Raw genomic sequence first — 23,415 nt, 5'->3', positions numbered from 1 at the left:
TTTTTTTTTTTTTTTTTTTTTTTTTTTTAGCATTTATTTATTTTTGAGAGAGAGAGTGAGAGAGCATGAGCAGGGGAGGGGCAGAAAGAGAGGGAGACACAGAATCTGAAGCAGGCTCCAGACTCTGAGCCGTCAGCACAGAGCCCGATGTGGGAGGACTCGAACCTATGAACTGAGGTGAAGTCAGATGCTTAACCAACTGAGCCACAAGGCGACCCCATACTTAACAAGTCTTTAATGGATACTCTTTCTGACTTCTCTGATTCTTGTCGCTAATAAAAATGATGTGAAATAAAATGTTCTAAAAATTTAAGGTGAATTAATTTGGCACACCAGTGCAGTTTAGAACTGTGTTTTCTAGAATTTTTCTCTGTTTCTGGGTATTCCCAGGAATAGGATTGATACCTTGGCAAAAGCACAGGAATGAAATATGTTTTGTTCTTTAGTGTATATGACATTAAACAGTGAGAATAATTTTTCGTTTGTATGGTGGAATGTTTCAATGTCACCTACTTTTCAAAACTTTAATTCTGTAAACTTTTGCCATCTTAGAACATAATGGATTGGTTGTCCTTATTCTGCTTAACATCATTTATTCATTAAGATGTTTTTCAGCCCTGTTTTAAAGCCTGCCATTGTATTGCAGTGTGCCCAAGAGTATAAGCATCTTCCTGAATCTCTTTATCCACATACTTATAATCCCAAAATGAGCTTGGATATCAGTACAGTGCAAGATGGCAGACTCTGTAATAGTCGACTACTCTCAGCTGATTCAGCAACAAAGGATGATGAGGTAGATGATACGGATGATGCATTTACCCCCTCCTTAAGCTGAATGCATAATCTTACAGTGCTGTGAAACCAAATGTAATGACTTGTTTTGAGAAATTATAATTCTTCTCCTTGAATAGCCGGATCATTTGCCTGTAGAAGAAAATGACATAGACGATATGACCACCAGTAATAAAGAATTAGTAACATCAAATGGAGATGGAAGGAATGACTCTAAAGGAGGTAAAATATTTTAAGTTACAAAAAACATTTTTTTACAAATCTCTATCTTTCATACAGAATGCTTCCTTTGTTTTCTGTGTTGCTAAATACAAGTAAAGCATATATTTGAGGATTGATTTGAGGTTATATGCCAATCATTAAGTAATAATTTGCAAAGCTTTAAGTGATTTATAAGTGTCCAAACTTGTGAAATCTGTGGAACAAGTTATTTTAGAGTTAGTGTGATACAGCCCTATTCTGTTAAAGGTAGGTGGAATTGGTGGTTTTGTAAAAATTTATTCTTCAGTTTTCAGTAACTTCCAAAAAGCTTTATTGTATATGTGGTATATTTTAATATATTCACATGGTTTAAAGGTATGGAAGGAGGCATGAAGTTTCTCCCTGCCTTCCAGTGTTTTTAGTTTCTTATGTATCCTAGAGCTGTGTTATGCATATACAATCATAAATACATATGTTCTCTCCTGCACTTTTTTCTTAATATTAATTTTTTGGGAGAGCGTAAGTGGAGGAGGGGCAGAGAGAGGGGGACAGAGGATCCAAAGTGGGCTCTGTGCTGATAAGCTGACAGCAGCAATCCCGATGTGGGGCTCCAACTCACAAACCGCAAGATCATGACCTGAGCCAAAGTCGGACACTCAACTGACTATAAGCCACTCAGGTGCCCCACTCCTTCTGTACTTTTAAAAAAGTGTATAAATGGTGGACATAACTATATATGCTATTTTGTACATTCATCTTTATCTTTTTGCTTAATAGTTCAACTTTTGGAGTGTTTCATATTAGTACATAAGGATCTTGTTTGATCTTTTTCTTTTTTTTTGTAACTGTATAGTATTGATTGTGTTGACCAAGAAGAGGCTACAAAGCAACCAAAAGCAATTATTTGGGATTTTCAGGATTGCAGTCCAGGAGATAGAGTCCATTAAAACTCGTCATTGCAAGCAGGGAGTACAGGCTTATAAAGGCAGAAACAGCAAGGTTATATAACTTGCTTTGGAAGAAATATGATTGGGGCTGTCAGAGTTTAAATTGACTATCTAATACAAGATTGTTATTTAGCTAACAGATGATAACCTTTATTTGAGTCCAAAATAGAAGGATATGTTCTAAGAGGTGGTGGAGTTTGTGGTTGACAAGCTGCAATTGACAGAAGTTAAAAGCTCATAGTGTACCTGAGAATTGAAACAGGAGACTTTGCATAGCCTCACGTCCTTTGTCCTTTGACTCTGTTTTGAGTGACTCTCTTAGCAATGCTTCCATTTTGAATCTTCTTTCACATTTCTATGAATGACCATTTAGCCAGTCCCTTTTATGGGCATGCAGGCTATTTCTAATTTCTTGCTATTACAAAGAGTACAGCAGCAAATAACTATCTGTAGATGTTCTCTTTTTAATGGATTAATATTTTCTATTTTCCTTACTCATCTTACCCTACTGGAGCTTTCCTTATGACTTACCTATTTAGTTATTTAGTTAGTCCCACTCAGTTCATTCCAAAAATGTTTATTTAGGATCTATTTCTGTGTTTACAAGGAAACCAAGGATATATATATATTGTGGTCTGTTTTTAAGGACCAAGGGGTAGAAATCACATACATTAATTATGGATGCACCTCAGAGCATAGTACATAACACAAGAGGGTCAGAAGCAGACAGGGAGTTCTACAAAAGGGAGAATCACTGCAGGTCTTAGCAGGATGTCTTGGAAGGGCTTTTTTGATTTTTTCATATACGGTCCTTCTGGTAAGGACGGCCTAAGGTTCTGCAGTATTCATAGTCTTGTTCATTACTGTCGCCTGTAGTAAGCAATAAATGTCAAGTTAATAAATCTGTGTTCAAATACAGACAAAATAGTTAATGTGAATGAGATGTGATAAAAAAGAGAAACTTACCTTAATTGGTGTATTTGCATGTGTTTCAAGCTCTGACACAGACATTGGAGATGAGAGAGAACTTTCAGAAGCAGCTGCAGGAGATCATGTCTGCGACGTCAATAGTGAAACCCCAAGGGCAGAGGGCTTCCCTTTCAAGAAGTGGTTGTAACAGCACTTCTTCAACCCCTGATAGCAGTCGCTCTGCCCGCAGTGGGCGAAGTAGAGTCCTGGAGGCACTGAGGTATGTACCTGTCACTGGTGGCAGACAGGAGCAACTAGGTGACTCAACAGAAAGGTAGCTCCTTTTTTTTTTTTTTTTTTTTTTTTAATTTCTTTTTTTTTTCTTTTTTTTTTTTTTTTTAATTTATGTATGAAATTTATTGTCAAATTGGTTTCCATACAACACCCAGTGCTCATCCCAAAAGGTGCCCTCCTCAATAACCATCACCCACCCTCTCCTCCCTCCCACCCCCCATCAACCCTCAGTTTGCTCTCAGTTCTCAAAGTCTCTTATGCTTTGGCTCTCTCCCACTCTAACCTCTTTTTTTTTTTTTTTCTTCCTTCCCCTCCCCCATGGGTTCCTGTTGAGTTTCTCAGGATCCACATAAGAGTGAAACCATATGGTATCTGTCTTTCTCTGTATGGCTTATTTCACTTAGCATCACACTCTCCAGTTCCATCCACGTTGCTACAAAAGGCCATATTTCATTTTTTCTCATTGCCACGTAGTATTCCATAGTGTATATAAACCACAATTTCTTTATCCATTCATCAGTTGATCCTTATTTGGGTTTCTACTCGCTCAGTTCCATAAGTTAAGCCTCATTCTGCATTTTTTTTTTTTTCCGGCAAAGCAGAAGTTTAGAATAACAAGAACAGAACAGGAAAAAAGGGTTATAGTACTGGGCCTTACTTAGCCCAATCTATATACATATATTATATGCAGATACTATACTGGTTGTAGACTTTTCTCTCTTCCATTACTTCCTAGCTTTTCCTCCTTCCCTCTCTTGTTCCAAGCAGTTGTAGAATTCTTACTTTGGGGTAAGAGGCAGACAAAGGTTTGTTCCATACCAAGCAACTGCTTCACATTGAGGCATGATTAATATTTTTTATTACCAGGGCTCCTGGTGGCTCAGTCAGTTAAGCATCCAACTTTGGCTCAGGTCATGATCTCACGGCTCATGAGTTCAAGCCCTGCATCAGGCTCTGTGCTGACAGCTTAGAGCCTGGAGCCTTCTTTGGATTCTGTGTCTCCCTCTCTCTGCCCCTCCCCTGCTTGCACTCTGTGGCTCGCTCTCTCTGTCTCTCTCTCTTTCTCTCTCTCTCTCAAAAAGCCTCATTTGAAATGGATTCAGTGGATAGTTCTGTCATGTTGGTATTAAATAATAATCGTTCTAAACATTGTAATATAGAGAGAGAAATTTAAATTCTTTTAGAACCACATTCATTTTGTATTCTCTTTACAAATTTACCTTCTAGAAAAGGTGATTACAGATCTCAGTGTGATATGACAAGTTCAGTCGCATAACTTCATCTTTTTCCTGATAGAAGGATCTCTAATTGTATGTTGACTGTTAGGGGACTTCTATCTTGAATTGATTGATTGAACTATGCATCTGTCTTAAGCTACCTGTATATTTCATGAGGCCAATTCTGTATCTTCATACTGAGTAAACGTGACTTTTTGTCTAATGTACTTCAGATGATGTTTTGTCATTACAGAGAGCCTAAATCTTGTGCCAAGTCAGAGTAAATAAGTATACTCAGAATAAGGCTATCTGCCTTGTATTTGAGGCAAATGAACTCTCTGGGCTAAATTATTTTTGTTAAGATTCCATTTACATACATTGGAGGATTTAATATTTAGAAGGAAAACAGTTGGAATTATATTTACCGTCTAGTGGAATTATTATAATTATGACATAAAACATGCTTCACTCTAGTTCAGTATATGACTGATCTAAGACTCTGGGAGGTTCGGTTACCAAGAGCCAAAAGCACCTTCTTTTAAGGCAGCTTTTATAGGGTCTTTCCTGTGTAATTATAGTTCTTATTATTTCAAGTGATAAAAATACAACTGCTGGTAAGCAAAGTAACTGGTTTTCTAAACATTACCGTGTTTCCCTAAGCCTGTATAATTAAGAAAAATTCCATTTTCAAATGTAGCAATCATTTTAGAATTTTGAAAACAATTTCTTGACAGTAAACTTTCCCTTTTAAAGTTTTAAATATATGGACATTCAGTCGAAATAGATATTTTCTTTTCTAACTAAAACAGTAAGTTTTAGAAAGAAATATTTTTAAAAGAAAAAATTTCCCAAAGTTTATTTATTCCATATTTTCAGGTGCTTACTGTGTGCTAGATGGTGGGCATACAAAGGTGAGCCTCAAATTTGCAGTCTTATGGAATTTATGAGTGTAGATTTGTCGTGCCTATCTGTTTATTAAAATTGTCACTTTTACTCCTTAGGCAGTCTCGTCAAACAGTACCTGATATCAACACGGAGCCCTCCCAGAATGAACAGATCATTTGGGATGACCCAACAGCCAGGGAGGAGAGAGCACGGCTTGCCAGCAATCTGCAGTGGCCTAGTTGTCCCACACAGTATTCTGAGCTTCAGGTTGACATTAAAAAATTGGAGGATACTCCTTTCCAGGAGCCTTTACATGACGCAGAAACTGCTGAACAGGGTAACGAGAGGAAATCTATTCATTTGTTTGCATGAAGTACACATTGGCTTCTTAAAAATAGATAAGCAGATTGTGGTTCTCTGAATGACACATGCAAACAAAAAACTTACTAGATATTTTTGATTTTAGTAAGAGACAAAAAATAATTATAAATTGAGATAATTTATCAGTAAATTGAATAACATTTTTGGTTCTTAAATTGGAAATTGAAGATTGGGCAGTGTTTTCCAGACATAGTTTTTCAGTATTGTTCTTTCTCTCCTTCTCATCCTTTGTACATTTGTGTCATTAAAGTTTGGACTTTGCCCAGTTACTTTATTTTCATTTAAATCTTCTAAATTGAGCCAGCAGGTACCTATATCTGTTCTTTGAATTTGTATGTGTTTCTTTCTGAATTCTCCTATTTTTTCCCTTGGGCTCCACCTTGAAAACAAAATGATTCCTATCTTTCATTTTTGGTCATTTTTTCTCCCCCTTTTTCTCATATCGCATGATTCTATCTCTATACTAAATAGATTTTCTCCAATTGTAGCTTTTGCTGTCATTTTACAAATTTGGGTTCCATTTTACTGATGAAAGCTTGGTATTTAAAGAAAGGGTTGGGAGAATCCCGCAGATAACCTATTTGCCTTTTTAAAAAGCTAATTAATTGCACTTATTTATAAGCTCTAGAGGTAGGCTGCTTTTACGTGTATATTCCAGAGTTTGTGTTTAATATCATCTTGGTTAAGACAGATGAGACTGTTTGCCTGAATTTGTTCTTAGTCATATTTGGGTAACATCACACTGCAGCATTTTATTGCCCTCAGCTGTCTGTGATTCCGGAAACATGTGTGTAACTGAAGCCCCAAAACACCCAATCTCTGAAGAACTGGAAACACCAATTAAAGACAGCCACCTGATCCCTACACCTCAAGCCCCCAGTATTGCCTTCCCCCTGGCCAACCCACCGGTGGCTCCACACCCTAGAGAAAAGGTTAGTTTATCCTAAGTATGATGATATGCCCTTTTGATATTGCTATTTTGTTGCATTAAAAATTTATTGATAACAGTATCAGGAGTTCACAGATGTTGAAAACTGCATTTCTTTGCATTGTATTATTATTTCTGTATTTGATAAACTGGAAGACTAAGTAAAGTGTCACTGAAAAAGAATCATATAGCTGATGATAACCTTTTTAGTGTTAATTTTTTTTCTAAAATAAAACTCTTCCATTTCAGACTATAACAATAGAGGAAACTCATGAAGACCTAAAAAAACAGTACATATTTCAGTTGTCATCTCTGAATCCTCAAGAACGTATTGATTATTGTCATCTGATTGAAAAACTAGGTACAAGTATTTTACTTAAGTCAAAAATGCAACCTTACTTGGAAACTAGTGTAGTTGATATCATTTGTAAGGTGTAGAAATTGAGATTAAAAACATTGGAGCGGGGGTGCCTGGATGGCTCAGTCAGTAGAGCACGCAAGTCTTGATCTCGGGGTTGTGAGTTCAAGCCCCATATTGGGTGTGGATCCTACTTGCAAAATAAAATTTAAAAAGATGGGTAACTTGTCTAAGGCTGTATGTATTGAGTCAGCATTAGAACTTTGATTTTATAAAGGTCTAAATAAATCTGAAGTCACTGAGTTATAGCATGTAAATATTTAAAGTTTATTTAGATTGAAACCATCCATCAAAATGATTTAAGAATGTCTTGTGCTGCTTTGAGCTTTTTGTTCATTGGTGAAATCATTCCAATTGTAGGTTTAAAATAACACTGCATTTAATTGAGGTTGAAGGTAGAGTAATACCCAGAGAGGAACAACCTCTTCTGTAACATTCCACTATATATGTCAGGCTGTCCACCTGATGTCATTCTGGAAGCAGCATGCTAGGAAGGTAACCTGGTGCTCTTTAGCAGTACTGTCCAACCTAAAGAGAACATAAGCCACATATGTAATTTTAAACTTTCCAGTAGCCACATTTTAAAAAGTAAAAAACAAGTGAAATTAATTTTAAACGTATATTTTATTTAACCTAGTGAAGTCAAAATCCTATATTCAACACAAAATCAATATAAAATACCAATGATATTTTCCTTACTAAGTTCTTGAAAGGTATATTTTACACTTCTAGCACCTCTCAATTTGGCACCTCTCAATTTGGACCGGCTGTGCTTCAAGTGTTTGATAACCACATGTGGCTGGTGCCTACTCTGTTGGACAAAGCAGCTGTACAGGGTTAGGGAAAGTATAGGAAGAGAACTTAATCTGACAGCTTGGTATTGAGAAAACATTAAGATATAATGGTTGTTTTAGGGGCACCTGGGTGGCTCAGTTGGTTAGGCATCCACCCTTAGCTCAGGTCATGATACCGTGGTTAGGGAGTTTGAGCCCTGTGTCGGGCTCTGCTGACAGCTCAGAGCCTGGAGCCTGCTTCAGATTCTGTGTCTCCCTCTCTCTCCACCCCTCCCCCACTCCTGCTCTTTCTCTCTTCTCTCAAAGATAAACATTAAAAAAAAAACTTTTAAAAGAAGAAATGGGGGGCGCCTGGTGGCGCAGTCGGTTAAGCGTCCGACTTTAGCCAGGTCACGATCTCGCGCTCCGTGAGTTCGAGCCCCACATCAGGCTCTGGGCTGATGGCTCAGAGCCTGGAGCCTGTTTCCGATTCTGTGTCTCCCTCTCTCTCTGCCCCTCCCCCCTTCATGCTCTGTCTCTCTCTGTCCCAGAAAAATTTAAAAAATTAAATTAAAAAAAAAAAATTAAAAAAAAATAAAAGAAGAAATGGTTGTTTTAGTAATGGCCCTGAGTTGTCAAGAAAGTATTAAATGTTATTTAGTGCTGTCCTTTTGAGAATGTGGAAAACCATGATTTTTTTAAGGTTTCTGTCAAATACTGGGGCACTTGGGTGGCTCAGTCAGTTGAGTGTCTGACTTTGGCTCAGGTCAGGATCTCACCATTTGTGAATTTAAGCTCCACATCAGGCTTGCAGCTGTCAGCTAAGAGCCCGCTTCGGATCGTCTGTCCCCATCTCTCTGCCCCTCCCCCCCCACTTTGAAAAATAAACATTGAAAATTCTTTTAAAAATTTCTGTCAAATACAGTCATACAATTGCAAAGCTGTATTTCTTGGAAACTGGACTCATGCGGAACAGTTTCTCGGTTACTTGCTAAATCAGGTAGAGTTGTAAGTCACAATTGTTAAGCTTTAAGTAGAGGTCCCAAAATGAAAGAAGCTGTTTCAGGTGTTCATCTCCTGTATTTTGTTCCATCTCTGTAAACTGTGGACAAGAGTAGTATCAACTAGCAGAGCATTTTCTAGAAGAGGACAGAGAAAAGAGGCAGATGAGGACAGACTGTGCTGGAATTGAGTCTGAATAGAAAGTTTTTGATACTAGAATGCAGAGAGACCATATTATAAATGAAGCGTGGCCAGCTGATATATTGTGTTGTCTGGGTTACAGCATGAATTTGTTATATAGGATTAGATCCTGTTACAATGTGGAATTTTCACCTTCCTGTTCTTTTGTCACTCTGATAGTGGGTGAGTTACTGTGTATCTGTGTCATCATGGGTAGATTGCAGATAACAATAGTCACCTACCTTCATAGAGTTGTGGGAATTAAAGGAGTTCATAATCTGGAGCACTCTGAATAGTCCCTGGCATATAATAAGTGCTCAAACAGTATTGCTGCCATTATTAGACTCCTCTGTAAAGCATGAGTAGAATTTGAATGTTTTGTTGAATTCTCACGAAGTCCTTAAAACAACTCTGCCTAACCAGTAATCTCACTTCTGAAGTATAAATCAAAAGCTATGCTTTACATATGCTTACGCCACCTTCTTTCCTCTTAAGTCAGGCTTCATATATTTGTATGAGAAGAGGGTCAGCCCCCACCTGCTGCTTCATCTCTGTTTACCTATTGTGTGTGTTTTCCTCCCAAGCTTCTATGTTGTTGGGCTACTGACCTTATTTCCACTCACAGAAAATTTTCTTCTGCTTTTAGTCTGTAGAAGCCCCTTTTTGACTTCTGTCTCCCTGGTTATGCATATTCAGTGCTTGAAAACTGCAAAAGTGGTTGAAACTTGAGATACCAGCAGTAGTATATGGCCTCTGTTTATATTGTTTCTTTTTATATTTTAATTGTAACCAAGTGTGGACAAACTGGAAAGTTTGAACAAGGAAATGTATTGAGATAGCAAAAAACTTTTGTTAATTATATTATATCTGATAATGGCATTGTGGCTGTATAAGAAAATTACCATGTACTTTAAATTTTTTTTAATGTTTATTTTTGAGAGCAAGCGAGCACGTGAGTGGGTGTAGGGGAGGGGCAGAGGGGGAGACACAGAATCCGAAGCAGACTCCAGGCTCTGAGCTGTCTGCACAGAGTCCAATGTGGGGCTGGAACCCACGAACCGTGAGATGATGACCTGAGCCAAGGTCTGACGCTTACTGAGCCACCCAGGCACCCCTGAAAATTGCCATGTACTTTAGAAATGCATACTGACTGGACAGGGATAGAGTAACACAGTGTCTGGAATTTGCTTTAAAATAGTTAAGCTGGAAAGGAGGTAGACTGAAGTGGCATAGCAGGATTTTGATAATTTTAGAAGCCAGGTGGCCAGTGTGTGAGTGTTCATTTTACTGTTTTGCTTTCATATTTTATTTATTTTTTTTTAATTTTTTTTTCAACATTTATTTATTTTTGGGACAGAGAGTGACAGAGCATGAACAGGGGAGGGGCAGAGAGAGAGGGAGACACAGAATTGGAAACAGGCTCCAGGCTCTGAGCCATCAGCCCAGAGCCCGACGCGGGGCTCGAACTCACGGAGCGCGAGATCGTGACCTGGCTGAAGTCGGACGCTTAACCGACTGCGCCACCCAGGCGCCCCTCTTTCATATTTTAAAGTTTCATAAAAAATATTACTTTATAAAAATGTATGTGAAATGAAATAATTTTCAGTCAAGGTTTTTTTTTTATTTGGTGTATTTTGTAAATTCTGTGCAGAGTTGACATGTTTTTTTCCTAGGAAAAGTTAAGAATTCCAATAAAGTATCCATTTTTCTCTACTTTAGGTGGACTAGTAATAGAGAAGCAGTGCTTTGATCCTAGTTGTACACACATTGTTGTGGGACATCCACTTCGAAACGAGAAGTATTTAGCTTCATTGGCAGCTGGGAAGTGGGTGCTTCATCGCTCCTACCTGGAAGCATCCCGGACTGCTGGGCACTTTGTGCCGGTGTGTATTCAAATTAACATGAAGAATCATGTTTCTTTAAAAGTAAATTTCTTAACAATTGATTCCAGTACTTCCACTGACCATTCATATAATTGAAATAACTAAATGTGACAAATTAGATTATACCAATTTTATAAGGCCCACAGTAACAAAACAAAAAAATGTATAGAGATCACAAACCCAGACTCTTAGTGATATCAATTTTAATTTGGAAGTGGGCCTTTTTTTTTTTCTTATTGGAACAACATTAGAAAATTTCAAGATTATCTCGTTATAAGCTTTTATCTTTACTGCCAGTCCATTAAATACTAAGTTGTGTGAGATATTTTGGTTCCTAACTAACCATCACAGTAATACCTACCATGTAGTTTTTTGAAGTTTTCAATCAACATCCCTTAGGGATCTGATTTCTGTAGACAGGTAATCAAGCTGTTAATACATGTGTCCACTGAGAACATGTCCTTCTGTGAGGTTCATCTTACAGTAGATGAAACCAAATAATCTATGTTTATCAATTACTAAGGTATAGTTATCTGTGTCTCTTAGAAACGTATGCAGTATTTTTCTGATTTCTAATTAAAATCCTGGTATATGAATCGAAATTCATGTACATTTCCTTCTCTGTTCAAAAACTGATGCTTATTTTGTGCTCTATATTTATAACAATTGAGTGTATAGCTTTTAACTCTTACTAGATCATGGACTCCTTAAGGACATACTGTAGGACAACTCCAAAGTGTGTTGTACTGATTGTCTAGGAAGAAGACTATGAATGGGGAAGTAGTTCCATACTTGACGTTTTGACTGGAATCACTGTACAGCAACGAAGACTAGCACTTGCAGCAATGAGATGGAGAAAAAAAATCCAGCAAAGACAAGAATCGGGCATTGTTGAGGTATTAACATATATATAGTTATGTAGGTTATTTGAATGGCGTTCAGGAATTGTGGATTGAAGTCAGGAAGCCTGTATACACACTCTGGGTGGGGCGGAAGAATACATCTTTATTTCTACTAACATCTAATTGAAAGCATTTCCTTTCATTATAGAAGTCTGGGTAACAAATCCCAACGCTATTAACAGTACCAGTGATTTTACCCCAACAAAAATCAAGATATTTTTGCTTTGCATTATATTGCAAGTATCTTAAAGTACTGTTTGTGTTCATCACTGTTTTTTAAGTTAATGTTTATTTTTGACAGGGGGAGAGAGAGACAGCATGTAAGTGGGGGAGGGGCAGTGGGAGACACAGAATCCAAAGCAGACTCCAGGCTCTGAGCTGTCAGCACAGAGCCCGACATGGGGCTCGAACCCACAAACTGTGAGATTGTGACCTGAGCCAAAGTTGGATGCTTAACTGACTGAACTACCCAGGTGCCCCATCATCATTTTTTTTAATTGAAATGTAGTTGATGCACAGTGTTACATTAGTTTCAGGTATGCAACATAGTGATTTGACAACTATACATTATGCTATGCTCACCAAGTATAGCTACCATCTGTCTTTACTGCTCTAAAATTTTAGTAGTTATTCAGCCATCACTAGGTCTTTTGTGCAGAAGCACATCTGTTATGTTATAAATTTGTAAATATTTGGATAATTTTTTAAAAGATGTGGGGTTTTTTTGTAATCCTTTATATTAAAAATATTTTAGGGGCGCCTGTGTGTCTCAGTCGGTGAATCATCCAACTCTTGATTTCTGTTCAGGTCATGATCTCAGTTTGTGAGATAGAGTCCTATGTCAGGTTCTGCACTTACAGCACAGAACCTGCTTGGGATATATTCCCTCCCTCTCTCTCAAAACATTTTTTAAAAATCTTTAAAAAAACAAAACAAAACAATATTTTGAAACATTGTTCATGTGGCATGGAAATTACATTTCAATAAAGATGTTACTTTAAAATCATTATTTAAAGAACAGGTCCATAGGTTTCACCCAACTGTCAAAGAGGTCATGGCTTACAAAAAGGTTAGGAACCCAAGTTAGATAATCTTTTGTGTTGTATTCTGAGTTCTCTCCTTTATCCAAGCCCTTGTTAGCCTTAATTTCCCTTCTTTAGGGTAATTCCATTGGCTTCTGTTGATTGTTATTCCCTAGCTAAATATTTTGTATTTCCAATTTGCAAACATTTTCAAGAGAAATATAATGGAAGCTTCTTTAAAGAAGCTGTGCATGAAATTCTACCCTGGATTAATTATGAGAAAAAAGACTAAACAAAAGTCAATTTGCTTTGTTTTCATGTTAGCTAATCAGTAAAGCATTTTCCTTATCTTCAAGTATTTATTGATGGCCTACTGTGTGCCCAACACCCTGGCTGTGTGTTTCAAAGTATTCTGACCAAAGACAATTACCACTTGTGGCAGAAGTAAAGGTTATTTGTTGACATAAAACTAAATTTACAGATAAAATAATGTATTTGTATTTTATTTCCCAAATAATTTCAACACTGGTATTTTTTCATTTGTAGGGGGCATTTAGTGGGTGGAAGGTCATCTTACATCTTGACCAGTCCCGAGAAGCAGGATTCAAACGCCTTCTTCAGTCAGGAGGAGCGAAGGTTTGTATTGAGTCAACTTACTAAATTTTTTACACAAGTTATTTTCTAACCATGATTGCTGTGATCAGGTGATTTTCTGTACTTTATGAGATGGTAATTCTCAAGCACAAATTATACAGTTGAACTACTTTGGGACAGTGATAGATTGTAATGCTTATTTCTTCTTTAGGTGCTACCTGGTCATTCTGTACCTTTATTTAAAGAGGCCACACATCTCTTCTCTGACTTCAGTAAACTGAAACAAGATGACTCAGGAGTTAACATAGCAGAGGCTGCTGCCCAGAATGTGTACTGCCTGAAAACAGATTACATTGCTGATTATCTGACGCAGGTTTGTACGAGTTTGTCCTTGCCCTCCTCATACCCAGAGACAGGCTTATATGCGTAGGGAGGTGACCGCACAACAAAACCCTTGTTAGCTTATGTATTAATAGAATATTCGTCTCCTGTTGTTCTCCTCTGTGCAGTTCCTCTCTGTTTCATTCTGTTTTTTATAATAACACATATGTAAACATTGAACTTGGAGTTAAATGAGGCAGGTATAAAAATCTAGGTACCTCTAAAAGCTTTAAAACTGCTTTTTAATTAAGGTAAGCCAAAACTCAGCCTGCTGTGTAGGTTTTGCTGTTTGTGTTTGGGAGTTGGCTCAGGATTTATAGAAAGAATGGCTAAAACACGTTTATGTTTTTTTTACGTTTTTTTTCTTACCTTTTTTTTTTGAAAAGCCTTTATCATAAAGCAGCGAGGTGTACCGAAGAGGAATTAGTAAGGCAATACTAACTCCTAGAAACACCTAAATAACTTTTTAAAAATCTCAAGCTTTTTCTTTCCCTGCCTCTCTTGGGGCTGTGTTGGGAGTTGGGTACTAGATGTCTGGAGGAATGCAGTGGGGGAGTAGTAGGGTGCTCTGTATTTCTGTGTCTCAGCTCACCACTGCCTACCTAGCTCTCAGAAGTAGCTCAAAACAGAACACTTGCGTGGAGCAAAGCAGCAGAATAGGGAGGGGAGAGTGTCGACTTCATGTTCAAGCTCATGGTCGAGATAAGCTAGGTACAAGTACAACTCAGATAGGCTCACCGCAGTGTTCTGACCTCAGGTTAAAAGCTAGGTGCATTGGGGGGAATGAACGAATGAATGAATTAAAAAAATAAAGGTGGGTGCAGTAGCCACAGGGATCTTGGTGATGATAGCTTTTAGCTTGTCTTTAGCCACGTCGCTCCAATCTGGACGGTCACCCTCTACTTCTGTGCACTGCTGTCCTCCCAGGACCTCCATTCACTATCCTTTCTCTTTGTCAGATCTCCTGTTTCTGAATCCCATCTCATCCTGATCTCTCCTTTTGTTGAGGGTCATCTTATAGTAATTACTTGAGAAAGCACATGAGAGATAAGCAGAGATTTTCTATGTGTGAAAGTTTCTTTCTTCTGTGCTCACACTTGACTGATAGATAAGTTCCAACCCAGCCTTTGACGCCCATCCAAACTGTTTTCTCCTTGGACTTTTGATTGCTTGTCTCCTTGCTCCTAGTATTGCTGTTGGGTAGTTACAGCCTTCCTGATTCATAATCTATGTAAGTAATCTAGTAGGAAGCTCTTTTTATCCCTAGTTTTCTAAAATTTCAAAATGATAGGTTATCATGTGGGTCTGTTTATATAATGCCATACATGATAAGCCTCTTCTGGTCTGGTAACTTGTATCTTTCAGTTCTGGGAAATCTTGAATTATTTCAGTGATGATTTTTATTTTCCCGCTCCATTTTCTGTTCATTCCTTCTGGTACTTCTGCTACTTACATATTGGATTTTCTTGTTTCGCAAGTATTTTTAATCTTCACTTTTTGAGAGGTTCCCTCAGTTCATTCTTCTCCTTTTGTTAGCTCTTCACTTCGGTATCATGTTTTTAATAAGCAAGACCTTTTTTTAGTTTTTTTGAATTTACATTTTAGTATTTTAATAACATCTTTTTTTGCTTCATAGATGTGATACCTTCTACTAGATGTCAGGATTTACTGGTTTATTTTTCAAACTTCTCTTATTTCTGCATACTCTCCTCATCCTCTAAGCTGCATTCACCTCTTTGGGTCTTTATCTTCCATGTTAGAGGAATTTATCAGACATTTGGTAATTCTTGGCTTTCTGTTCATGGTTAAGAGTAGAGGATTAAAAGCTGATTGGAAGTACCGAGTGCACAAGTCTTGGCAGCTTTGATCTGAATGCAGTAGTCTGGGTGGTCTAGTTATTGGGGACTCTCTTCTAGGTTCATACTTTCATGTACTTCTTGAATTGTTTCAGTTGATTCAAAAAGGAGTCTTCCTGTGGATAGAGTGTATTATGCTAAGTGAAATAAGTCAGTCAAATAGCCTGTGATTTCACTCATATGTGGAATTTAAGATACAAACCAGATGAACATAAGGGAAGGGAAGCAAAAATAAGATAAAAACAGGTAGACAAACCATAAAAGATTCTTAAATACAGAAAACAAACAGGGTTGATGGAGGGAAGGGGGTGGGGGGATGGGCTAGATGGATGATGTATACTAAGGAGGGCACTTGTTATGATGAGCACTGGGTGTTATATGTAAATTATACACATGAAACCAGTTTACCGTACGTGTTAAGTAGAATTTAAATAAACAATTGACATGAAGAAAAACAATGAGGAGTCTTGCAATCTGCCTCAAGGAGGAGTCTGGCCACCTTTTGTTTTACCTGAGATGCAATTGACATAACATTAATTTCAGATGTCCAACATAACAATTGCGTGTGTTAATATATATATACAAAATGATCACCATAAGTCTAGTTAATATCCATCACCACACATTGACAAGTTTTCTTTCTTGTGAGAACTCCCAAGATTGAGTCTCTTAGCAACTTTCAAATATACCATACAATATTAACTGTGGTCACCATATTGTACATTATATCCTCAGGACTTACTTATTTTATAACTGGAAGTTTGTACGTCTTGGTCACCCTTACCCATTTCCCTAAGCCCTCCAGCCCTGCATCTGGCAGCCTCTCTTTGGTTCTTTGTGTCTATCACATTTGGGGGATTTGTGGGTTTTATTTTGGTTTTTGTTTTAGATTCCACTTACAAGTGAGATCATCTGGTTATTCTTTTATCCGACTTATTTCACTTAGCATTAAGGCCATCAAGGTCCATCCATTTTGCTGCAGTTGGCAGGGTTCCTTGGCTGAAATATTTTTTATGGCTGATTAATCCATTGTTGTGTGTATATTAGGTTTTTATTCATCTGTCTGCAGGTACTCAGGTTGTTTTCATATCTTGGCTATTGAAAATAATGCTGTAGGGGCGCCTGGGTGGCTCAGTCAGTTGAGTGTACAACTTCAGCTCAGGTCATGATCTCACGGTTCGTGAGTTCGAGCCCCGCATCTGGCTCTGTGCTGACAGCTCAGAGCCTGGAGCCTGCTTCCAATTCTGTGTCTCCTTTCCTCTCCCCCTCACACTCTGTCTCTTTCTCTCAAAAATAAACGTTAAAAAAAATTTTTTTAAAGAAAATAATACTGTAATGAACATAAGGGTGCAGAAATCTTTTCAAATTGTTTTCATTTTGGATAAATACGTAAAGTCAAATTGCTGAGTCCTAGGTAGTTTTATTTTTCATTTTTTTAAATTGAAATATACAGTGTTGTATTAGTTTCAGGTGTACAATATAATGATTCAATAATTCTGTACATGGTTCAGTGCTTATCAAGAGAAGTATACTCTTAAGGTAGTTCAAGTTTTAATTTTTTGAGGAAAAAAATAATGGCTGCACCAATTTATACCCCATAAGAGTACAAAGAGTTCTCTCTTCTCCATATCCTCACCAACACTTTTTAATTCTAATGTGTTTGGTAATATTTTGTTATGGTTTTGATTTGCATTTCTTTGATGATAAGTGACGTTGAACACCTTTTCACGTACCTGTTGACCTTCTATATGTCTTTGGGAAAATGTTCAGATCCTCACATTTTTAATCAGATTGTTTTGGATATTAACCCCTATCAGATATATGATTTGCAAATAATTTTCTCCCTTTGTTAAGTTGCCTTTCTTTTTGTTGATGGTTTCCTTTGCTGTCCAGAAGCTTTTTAGTCTGATGTCATCCCACTTATTAATTTTTGCTTGTGTTGCTTTTGTTTTTGGTGTGAAGTCCAAAAAATTTTTACCAAGAGAAATGTCAAAGGAACTCACTCATTACAGGGGCGCCTGAGTGGCTCAGTCAGTGAAGCGTCCAGCTTCCTCTCAGGTCATGATCTCGTAGTTCGTGGGTTTGAGCTCCACGTTTGGCTCTGTGCTGACAGCGCAGAGCCTGAAGCCTGCTTTGGATTCTGTGCCTCCCTGTCTCTGCCCCTCTAGCGCTCATGACCTCTCTTTCTCTCTCTCTCTCTCAAAAATAAACATTAAAAAAAAATTTTTTTAAGGAGCTCCTTACAGATTTCTTTTAGTTTTATGGTTTTATGTCTTGGGTCTTTCATCCAAATCTTTAATCCATCTTGAGTTTATTTTTGAGTATGATGTAAGATCACGGTCCCATTTCATTCTTTTACATGTGGCTGTCTAGTTTTTCCAACACCATTTATTGAAGAAACTATCCTCTTCCCATTAGATATTCTTGGCTCTTTTGTAATTGACTACAAATCCCTGGGTTTAATTCTGAGTTTTCTATTCTGTTCTATTGATCTCTTTGGATGCCAGTACCATACTGTTTTGATTGCCATAGCATTGTAATATAGTTTAAAATCAGGGAGCATGATGCCTCCAGCTTTGTTCTTTCTCAAGATTGTTTTGGCTATTTGGAGTCTTTGTGAGCCATACAGATTTTAGGTTTGTCCCATCTCTGGTAAAAATATGCCATTGGAATTTTGATAGGGATTGCATTGAATATGTAGATTTCTTTGGGTAGTGTGGACATTTTAACAATGTTAATTCTTCCAGTTCTTGAGCACAGATATCTATTCATTTGTCATCTTTTAAACAGGGTATCTTTGGGTCTTGCTCGTTAATTCTTTAGTGTAGTTATTGATATGACTGGGTTTATGGTTTTTTGCAATTTGTTTTCATTTTCTCTCCTTTGTTCTTGTGTTTCTCCTTTCTTGCCTTTTTTTTTTTTTTGCTTGGCGGCAGGGCGTTTTGCTCGACAGATTACAATATACTTTCTTAACCTTTCATAGTCTAGGTAGAATCATGTGCCACTTCACACAGAAGGCAGAAAACTTGGAATCATACGGGTTCCTTTGCTTCCCCTGTCCTTTAAATTCGGAGACAGTAAACTGTAGCTCACAGGCCAGATCCTATCCCCTGCCTTTTTTATAAAGTTCTACTGGAACACAGCTGCATTCACGCATTTGCATATTCTCTGTTCTTCTTTTGCACTCCAACAGCCGGCTTGAGTAGTTGCAACAGACCATCTGTCCTACACAGCCTAAAATATTTAATGTCTAGTTCTTTAATGTAAAGCAGGGGCCAGCAAACTTTCTGGTATCAGTTTTCCTTCAGCCTGAAAAATTTTGGTTTGTAGTATAAGTCTGATGGGACCAATTCTAGTGGTTTTTTGTTTTTTTGTTGTTTTTTTTTCTGTTTTTGAAAGTGTTTATTTTACCTTTATTCTTGAAGGATCTTTTTGTAGGATATAGGATTTGGGGTTGATATTTTTTTTCTTCTTCTTCTGCTACTTTAAAGATTCCACTTTCTTGCTGCCTCCATGGTTTCTGATAAGAAGTCAGTGGTAATTTGAATTCTTCTGTATGCAATGCAGTATGTCATTTTTTTTTCCTGACTGTTCACAATTTTCATCTTTGGTTTTCACCATTTATGATATTTCCAGATGCTGTTTCTTTACATTAATTGTGCTTGGTTTCTGCGGAGCTGTGTCAGTCTGGAACTTTCACCAGATTTGAGAAATTTTGGCCATTATTTCTGCTCCATTAGGAATTTAGTCACTCATACCTTTTGATATAGTTCCACAGGTCCCTAAAGCTGTGTTTAGTTTATTTGCAGTCATTTTTCTGTGTTTTTCTGATTGACCAATACCTCTTTATTTGCCTACAACTTTACTGATTTTTTTCTGTTATTTTCATTCTGCTCTTAAGCCTATTCCAGGAGATTTTTTTTTTCAATACTAAATTTTGTTTTATTTAAATAGGCTTCACTCCCAGCACAGAGCCCAAGGCAGGGCTTGAACTCACAACCCTGAGATCAAGAGATGGAACACATAACCAACTGGGCCACTCAGGCACCGTGAAATTAAGTTTTTTTGTATCTGGAATCTCTATGGCTTCTAGTTCTGCTTTTTCATTTCACTCAAGTGTAATAGCTGATTTGGTATCACTGTTTACTATCCAACATCTGGGTCATGACAAGATGTTCAATTTATTTTGAGTTAATTGTAGATTTAAAAATGCAGTTATAAGAAATAATGCAGTGTCCCCCAGTAGATAAGGTCTTGCAAAAATGTAGTAAAATTTTACGGCTAGGGCATTGACATGATGCAGTCTATGTGTATTCCAATACCCCCCACTTCTCCTTATGCGTCTGCCACCACAGTCAAGATACAGAACACTCTGTCACTAGAGCCATCCTTCATTTTGGCTTTTCTTACACCCACCTCCTTCTCTTCATTCTCTTCTGAGCTGTCTTACTTCTGGCAACCACTAATCCATTGTCAGTTTCTGTAATTTTGTCATTTAAAATCTTAAATGGAATCAGTATAATGTCTAATCTTTGGCTTTTTTTTTAATCAAGTTGTTACTTGTATCAATTTTATCTTTATTGCTGAATAGTTCAGATGTACTACAGCTTTAACCATTAACCTATTGAAGGACATCTGGGTTATTTCTATTTTGGGGCTGTTATGAATAAAGCTGCTCTGGGGCACCTGGTTGGCTCAGACACTTGAGCAACCAACTCTTGATTTCAGCTCAGGTCATGATCTCCCAGTCATGGGATTGAGCCCTGCTTTGGGCTCTGCACTGAGTGTGGAGCTTGCTTGGGATTCTCTCTCTCCACCCCCTCTCTACCCCCCCCCCAACTCCCACGTGTGCTCTCAAACATTTAAAAAAAAAAAAACTGCCATGAACATTTGTGAGAAAAGATTTCATTACACTGGGATAAATGATTGAGAGTGTGTTTTCAGAGTGGTCATATTTTAAATTCCTACCAGTGTTGTTTTTCTGTATCCTTATCAGCATCTGTCTCTTATTTTAGCCATTCAGTTGATGTGTAGGTAATCTCTCACTGTGGCTTTAATATGCATTTCTGTAATGGCTCATCAGAGTGACTGTGATATGCTTTTGTCCTCTTCATAAAGGTCCTATGAGGTGTGAGGTTCATGTAGGTATGAAATTTAGGTAAAAAATGGTCTTAGAATGTCCAGTTGCTCCACCATAAAAACCATCCTCCATTTAGTTGCTTTGAACCTTTGCCAGAATTCACTTGGGCATGTTGTGGGGGCTATTTCTGGGTTTTCCACCCTACTCATCTAGGTGTCTTTACCTCTGCAATAGCGTCCTATTATACATGTAGTAAGCCCTGATGTGAAGCAGTCCTCTTTACTCTTCTTTTTCAAGACAGTCTCAGCTGTTCTAGGGCCCGCACCTTTCTGTGTAAGTTTTTAAATAAGTTTATTTACATGCCTACGAAAACATTTTGCTACCATTTTGATAGGAATCAAGTGAATTGAATCTTTACTATATTATCTTTACTATATTATCTTTACTATATTAAGCCTTTTGGTCCATGAACACAGTATGTCTACTTAGTTCATCTTTGATTTCTTTCATTAGCATTTTGTAAGTTTCAGTATATGTTTTAGGTTTTATATCTATTTCTTTTTTGGGCTTTTGGATTCTAATTGTTTTTTCTTGAGAATGGGTCATGTTCTTCAGATGTGGAGTAATTTTGGATATATCTGGACATTATAAGTTGTAGAAACTCTAGATTCTGTTGTGTTCCTCAGGAGAATGCCATTCTGTTTGCTTCGCAGGCACCTTCTGCAATACGTGGGGGCTTAAATCTTTAGCCTTACGTTGAGCCACCTCTGTACATCCATGGGGAGAAGTGAAAGATTTGGGCAGAGTTCACAACAGACTTTGGGACTTCCCCTGCTCCTTCCTGAGATTTCCCACCTCATTTTCCAGTGGCTGTGGTTTCAGGCCGTTAATGCTACATGTTTTCTGTTGAGGTTTAGCCAGACCACATGACACAGACTGGGGCTTCTCAGACCAAAAACAAACAAATGACAAAAAGAGAAATTCACCCCTGACCAAGTGTCAACCCCTTCTAGTATTTGCCTGATCTCATTTCCTCTCCTGTGTCTTGTGTTAGGTGCTTTTAATATATTTGGGTCACAAGTTGTCATCCAGGGGAAGAGTCCAATCGAAAGATTTATTTTCATGTTATCCAGTCTGCCATCTTGCTAGAAAACCAAGTTTTATCACACTTGTAATAGGGAGGAAAGGTCCTTTTCAGTCAGGATATGGTTATAAGAGAATTGCAAAGGTTTTTGAGGCAGGTAGAGTAGAGTATATGAATTTTGGCTTTGCCACCTGCTAGTTCTATAATATTATTTAACCTTTATCTTATCTGTAAAATAAGTAAAAAAGATTTTCAAAAACTGACACTAAGTATAAGGTGTCACTTCTTAACCCTACTTTACAAATGAAACCGTTATCAAGATCCAAGCTATGAATTTTTCTGATAAAAGGTGAGATTTTGTCACACACAGTCTGTTCCCTAAATGTGACAAGGGCTAGGTAGCACCTTAACAGACAAAATTATTTTGGTTAAAGAATTACCTAATAACACTTTGAAATCTGAAAAAAAAAAAGAACAATGTTTTTTTTTCCCCGCTTTTATAGGAATCCCCTCCTCAAGTAGAAAACTACTGTCTATCAGAAACTATCTCATTTCTTCAGAATAAGGAACCTGGGCCTGGATCATCACAGAAGAGGAAAGCTCCTACAGAGAAAAAGAAACTCAAACGACCTAGAGTAAACTAATCGTGTTTACTCTTTCGTGACCAAATCTGATCTTTTTAAATTACAAAACCTGAATGCTACGGTCATGGATTTGCATAGTGATTTAAAGACAAGTGTCTGAAGAATTCAGGTTCAGCATATAATAATGACCTTGCTTGAAATTAGTTTTTAACACCTGAAATTTTAATCACTGCAACATTAACTGTCTTACTTGAAATAACAACAAAATACAAATCCTCCTCTAGCTTGTCATTAAACCACATTGAAGTGTGTAAGGGACTTTTTATTTATTTTCTTGTAAATAGCTGAGGCTGTAGTTTAGTGGAAGTTTTAGCAAGGTGATGGATTTTACCTTAAAATGCCTGCATTAATTCATAACAAGGAAGTTATCAATTGGGATTTATTCACGTTTCCCCTGATTCGCCTCACTACTTTCCTGCTTTTTAACAGGAGCCTGAGCACAAGGTTTAATGAGGAACCAAGGCTTTAAACTAAAATATGTGAGTGTATATATATGTAAATGCATGTTTGTACAAATCTCCATGATATTTGCCAAGTTTGGGTGCTAAAACTTGGAAAATAAAGAATAAAAAAGAAAACCAAATAAAACCTATCTGGGCAACTAGTTTAATCTCTACACCCAACATGGGACTCAGACTCATGACCCTAAGATCACATCACACGCTCTACCTACCTACTGTGCTGGCCACGTGCCCCCCCCATTCAATTAAGTTTTTAAATGCAAAGCATTTCTTTTGTTGAAACAATAAATGATGTGTAAAATTTAGCTTAAGCAAATTGCTCTATTTCTCATTTATTTAGAATATTGTATTAACTGGGTTTAAAAAAAACCCTTTTGTTGGAACTATAAAATTGCATTAGCCTTTATTAATCTAATCTGAACCCCAAGTACTACATGTGTTACCACAGTCCTCTACAGGTAAAGCTGCCTCATTTTGTTGAAGGGACAAACCAGAATTAGAACCATGGTTTTTATGTAAATGGTCCCATTCCTAATGATTTTCTGAAAGGCAAACTCAAATGGTGATGGGTCCAAGTTCTT

General features: G+C 37.4%; 1 protein-coding gene across 4 annotated transcripts in view; it reads left to right on the top strand.

Moving 5' to 3' along the window:
* Positions 1-23,145, top strand: part of TOPBP1 (DNA topoisomerase II binding protein 1) — a 62,626-nt gene extending 39,481 nt beyond the window's left edge. For all 4 annotated transcript variants that reach the window (XM_040480224.1, XM_040480225.1, XM_040480227.1 and 1 more), the window contains 11 exons: positions 647-793; positions 912-1,014; positions 2,937-3,129; positions 5,362-5,582; positions 6,392-6,558; positions 6,804-6,915; positions 10,647-10,810; positions 11,569-11,706; positions 13,281-13,370; positions 13,540-13,701; positions 22,233-23,145. In XM_040480224.1, coding sequence (XP_040336158.1) covers positions 647-793; positions 912-1,014; positions 2,937-3,129; positions 5,362-5,582; positions 6,392-6,558; positions 6,804-6,915; positions 10,647-10,810; positions 11,569-11,706; positions 13,281-13,370; positions 13,540-13,701; positions 22,233-22,373 — 1,638 coding nt within the window. In that variant the 3' untranslated portion in view covers positions 22,374-23,145. The remainder of the gene's footprint in view (positions 1-646; positions 794-911; positions 1,015-2,936; positions 3,130-5,361; positions 5,583-6,391; positions 6,559-6,803; positions 6,916-10,646; positions 10,811-11,568; positions 11,707-13,280; positions 13,371-13,539; positions 13,702-22,232) is intronic.
* The last annotated feature ends 270 nt before the right edge of the window (positions 23,146-23,415 follow it).

The sequence above is a fragment of the Herpailurus yagouaroundi genome, unplaced genomic scaffold, assembly GCF_014898765.1.
Source record: "Herpailurus yagouaroundi ecotype Mexico unplaced genomic scaffold, PumYag 159, whole genome shotgun sequence".
Classification (NCBI taxonomy): Eukaryota; Metazoa; Chordata; class Mammalia; order Carnivora; family Felidae; genus Herpailurus; species Herpailurus yagouaroundi.
This window is presented reverse-complemented; position numbering and strand designations above follow the sequence as displayed.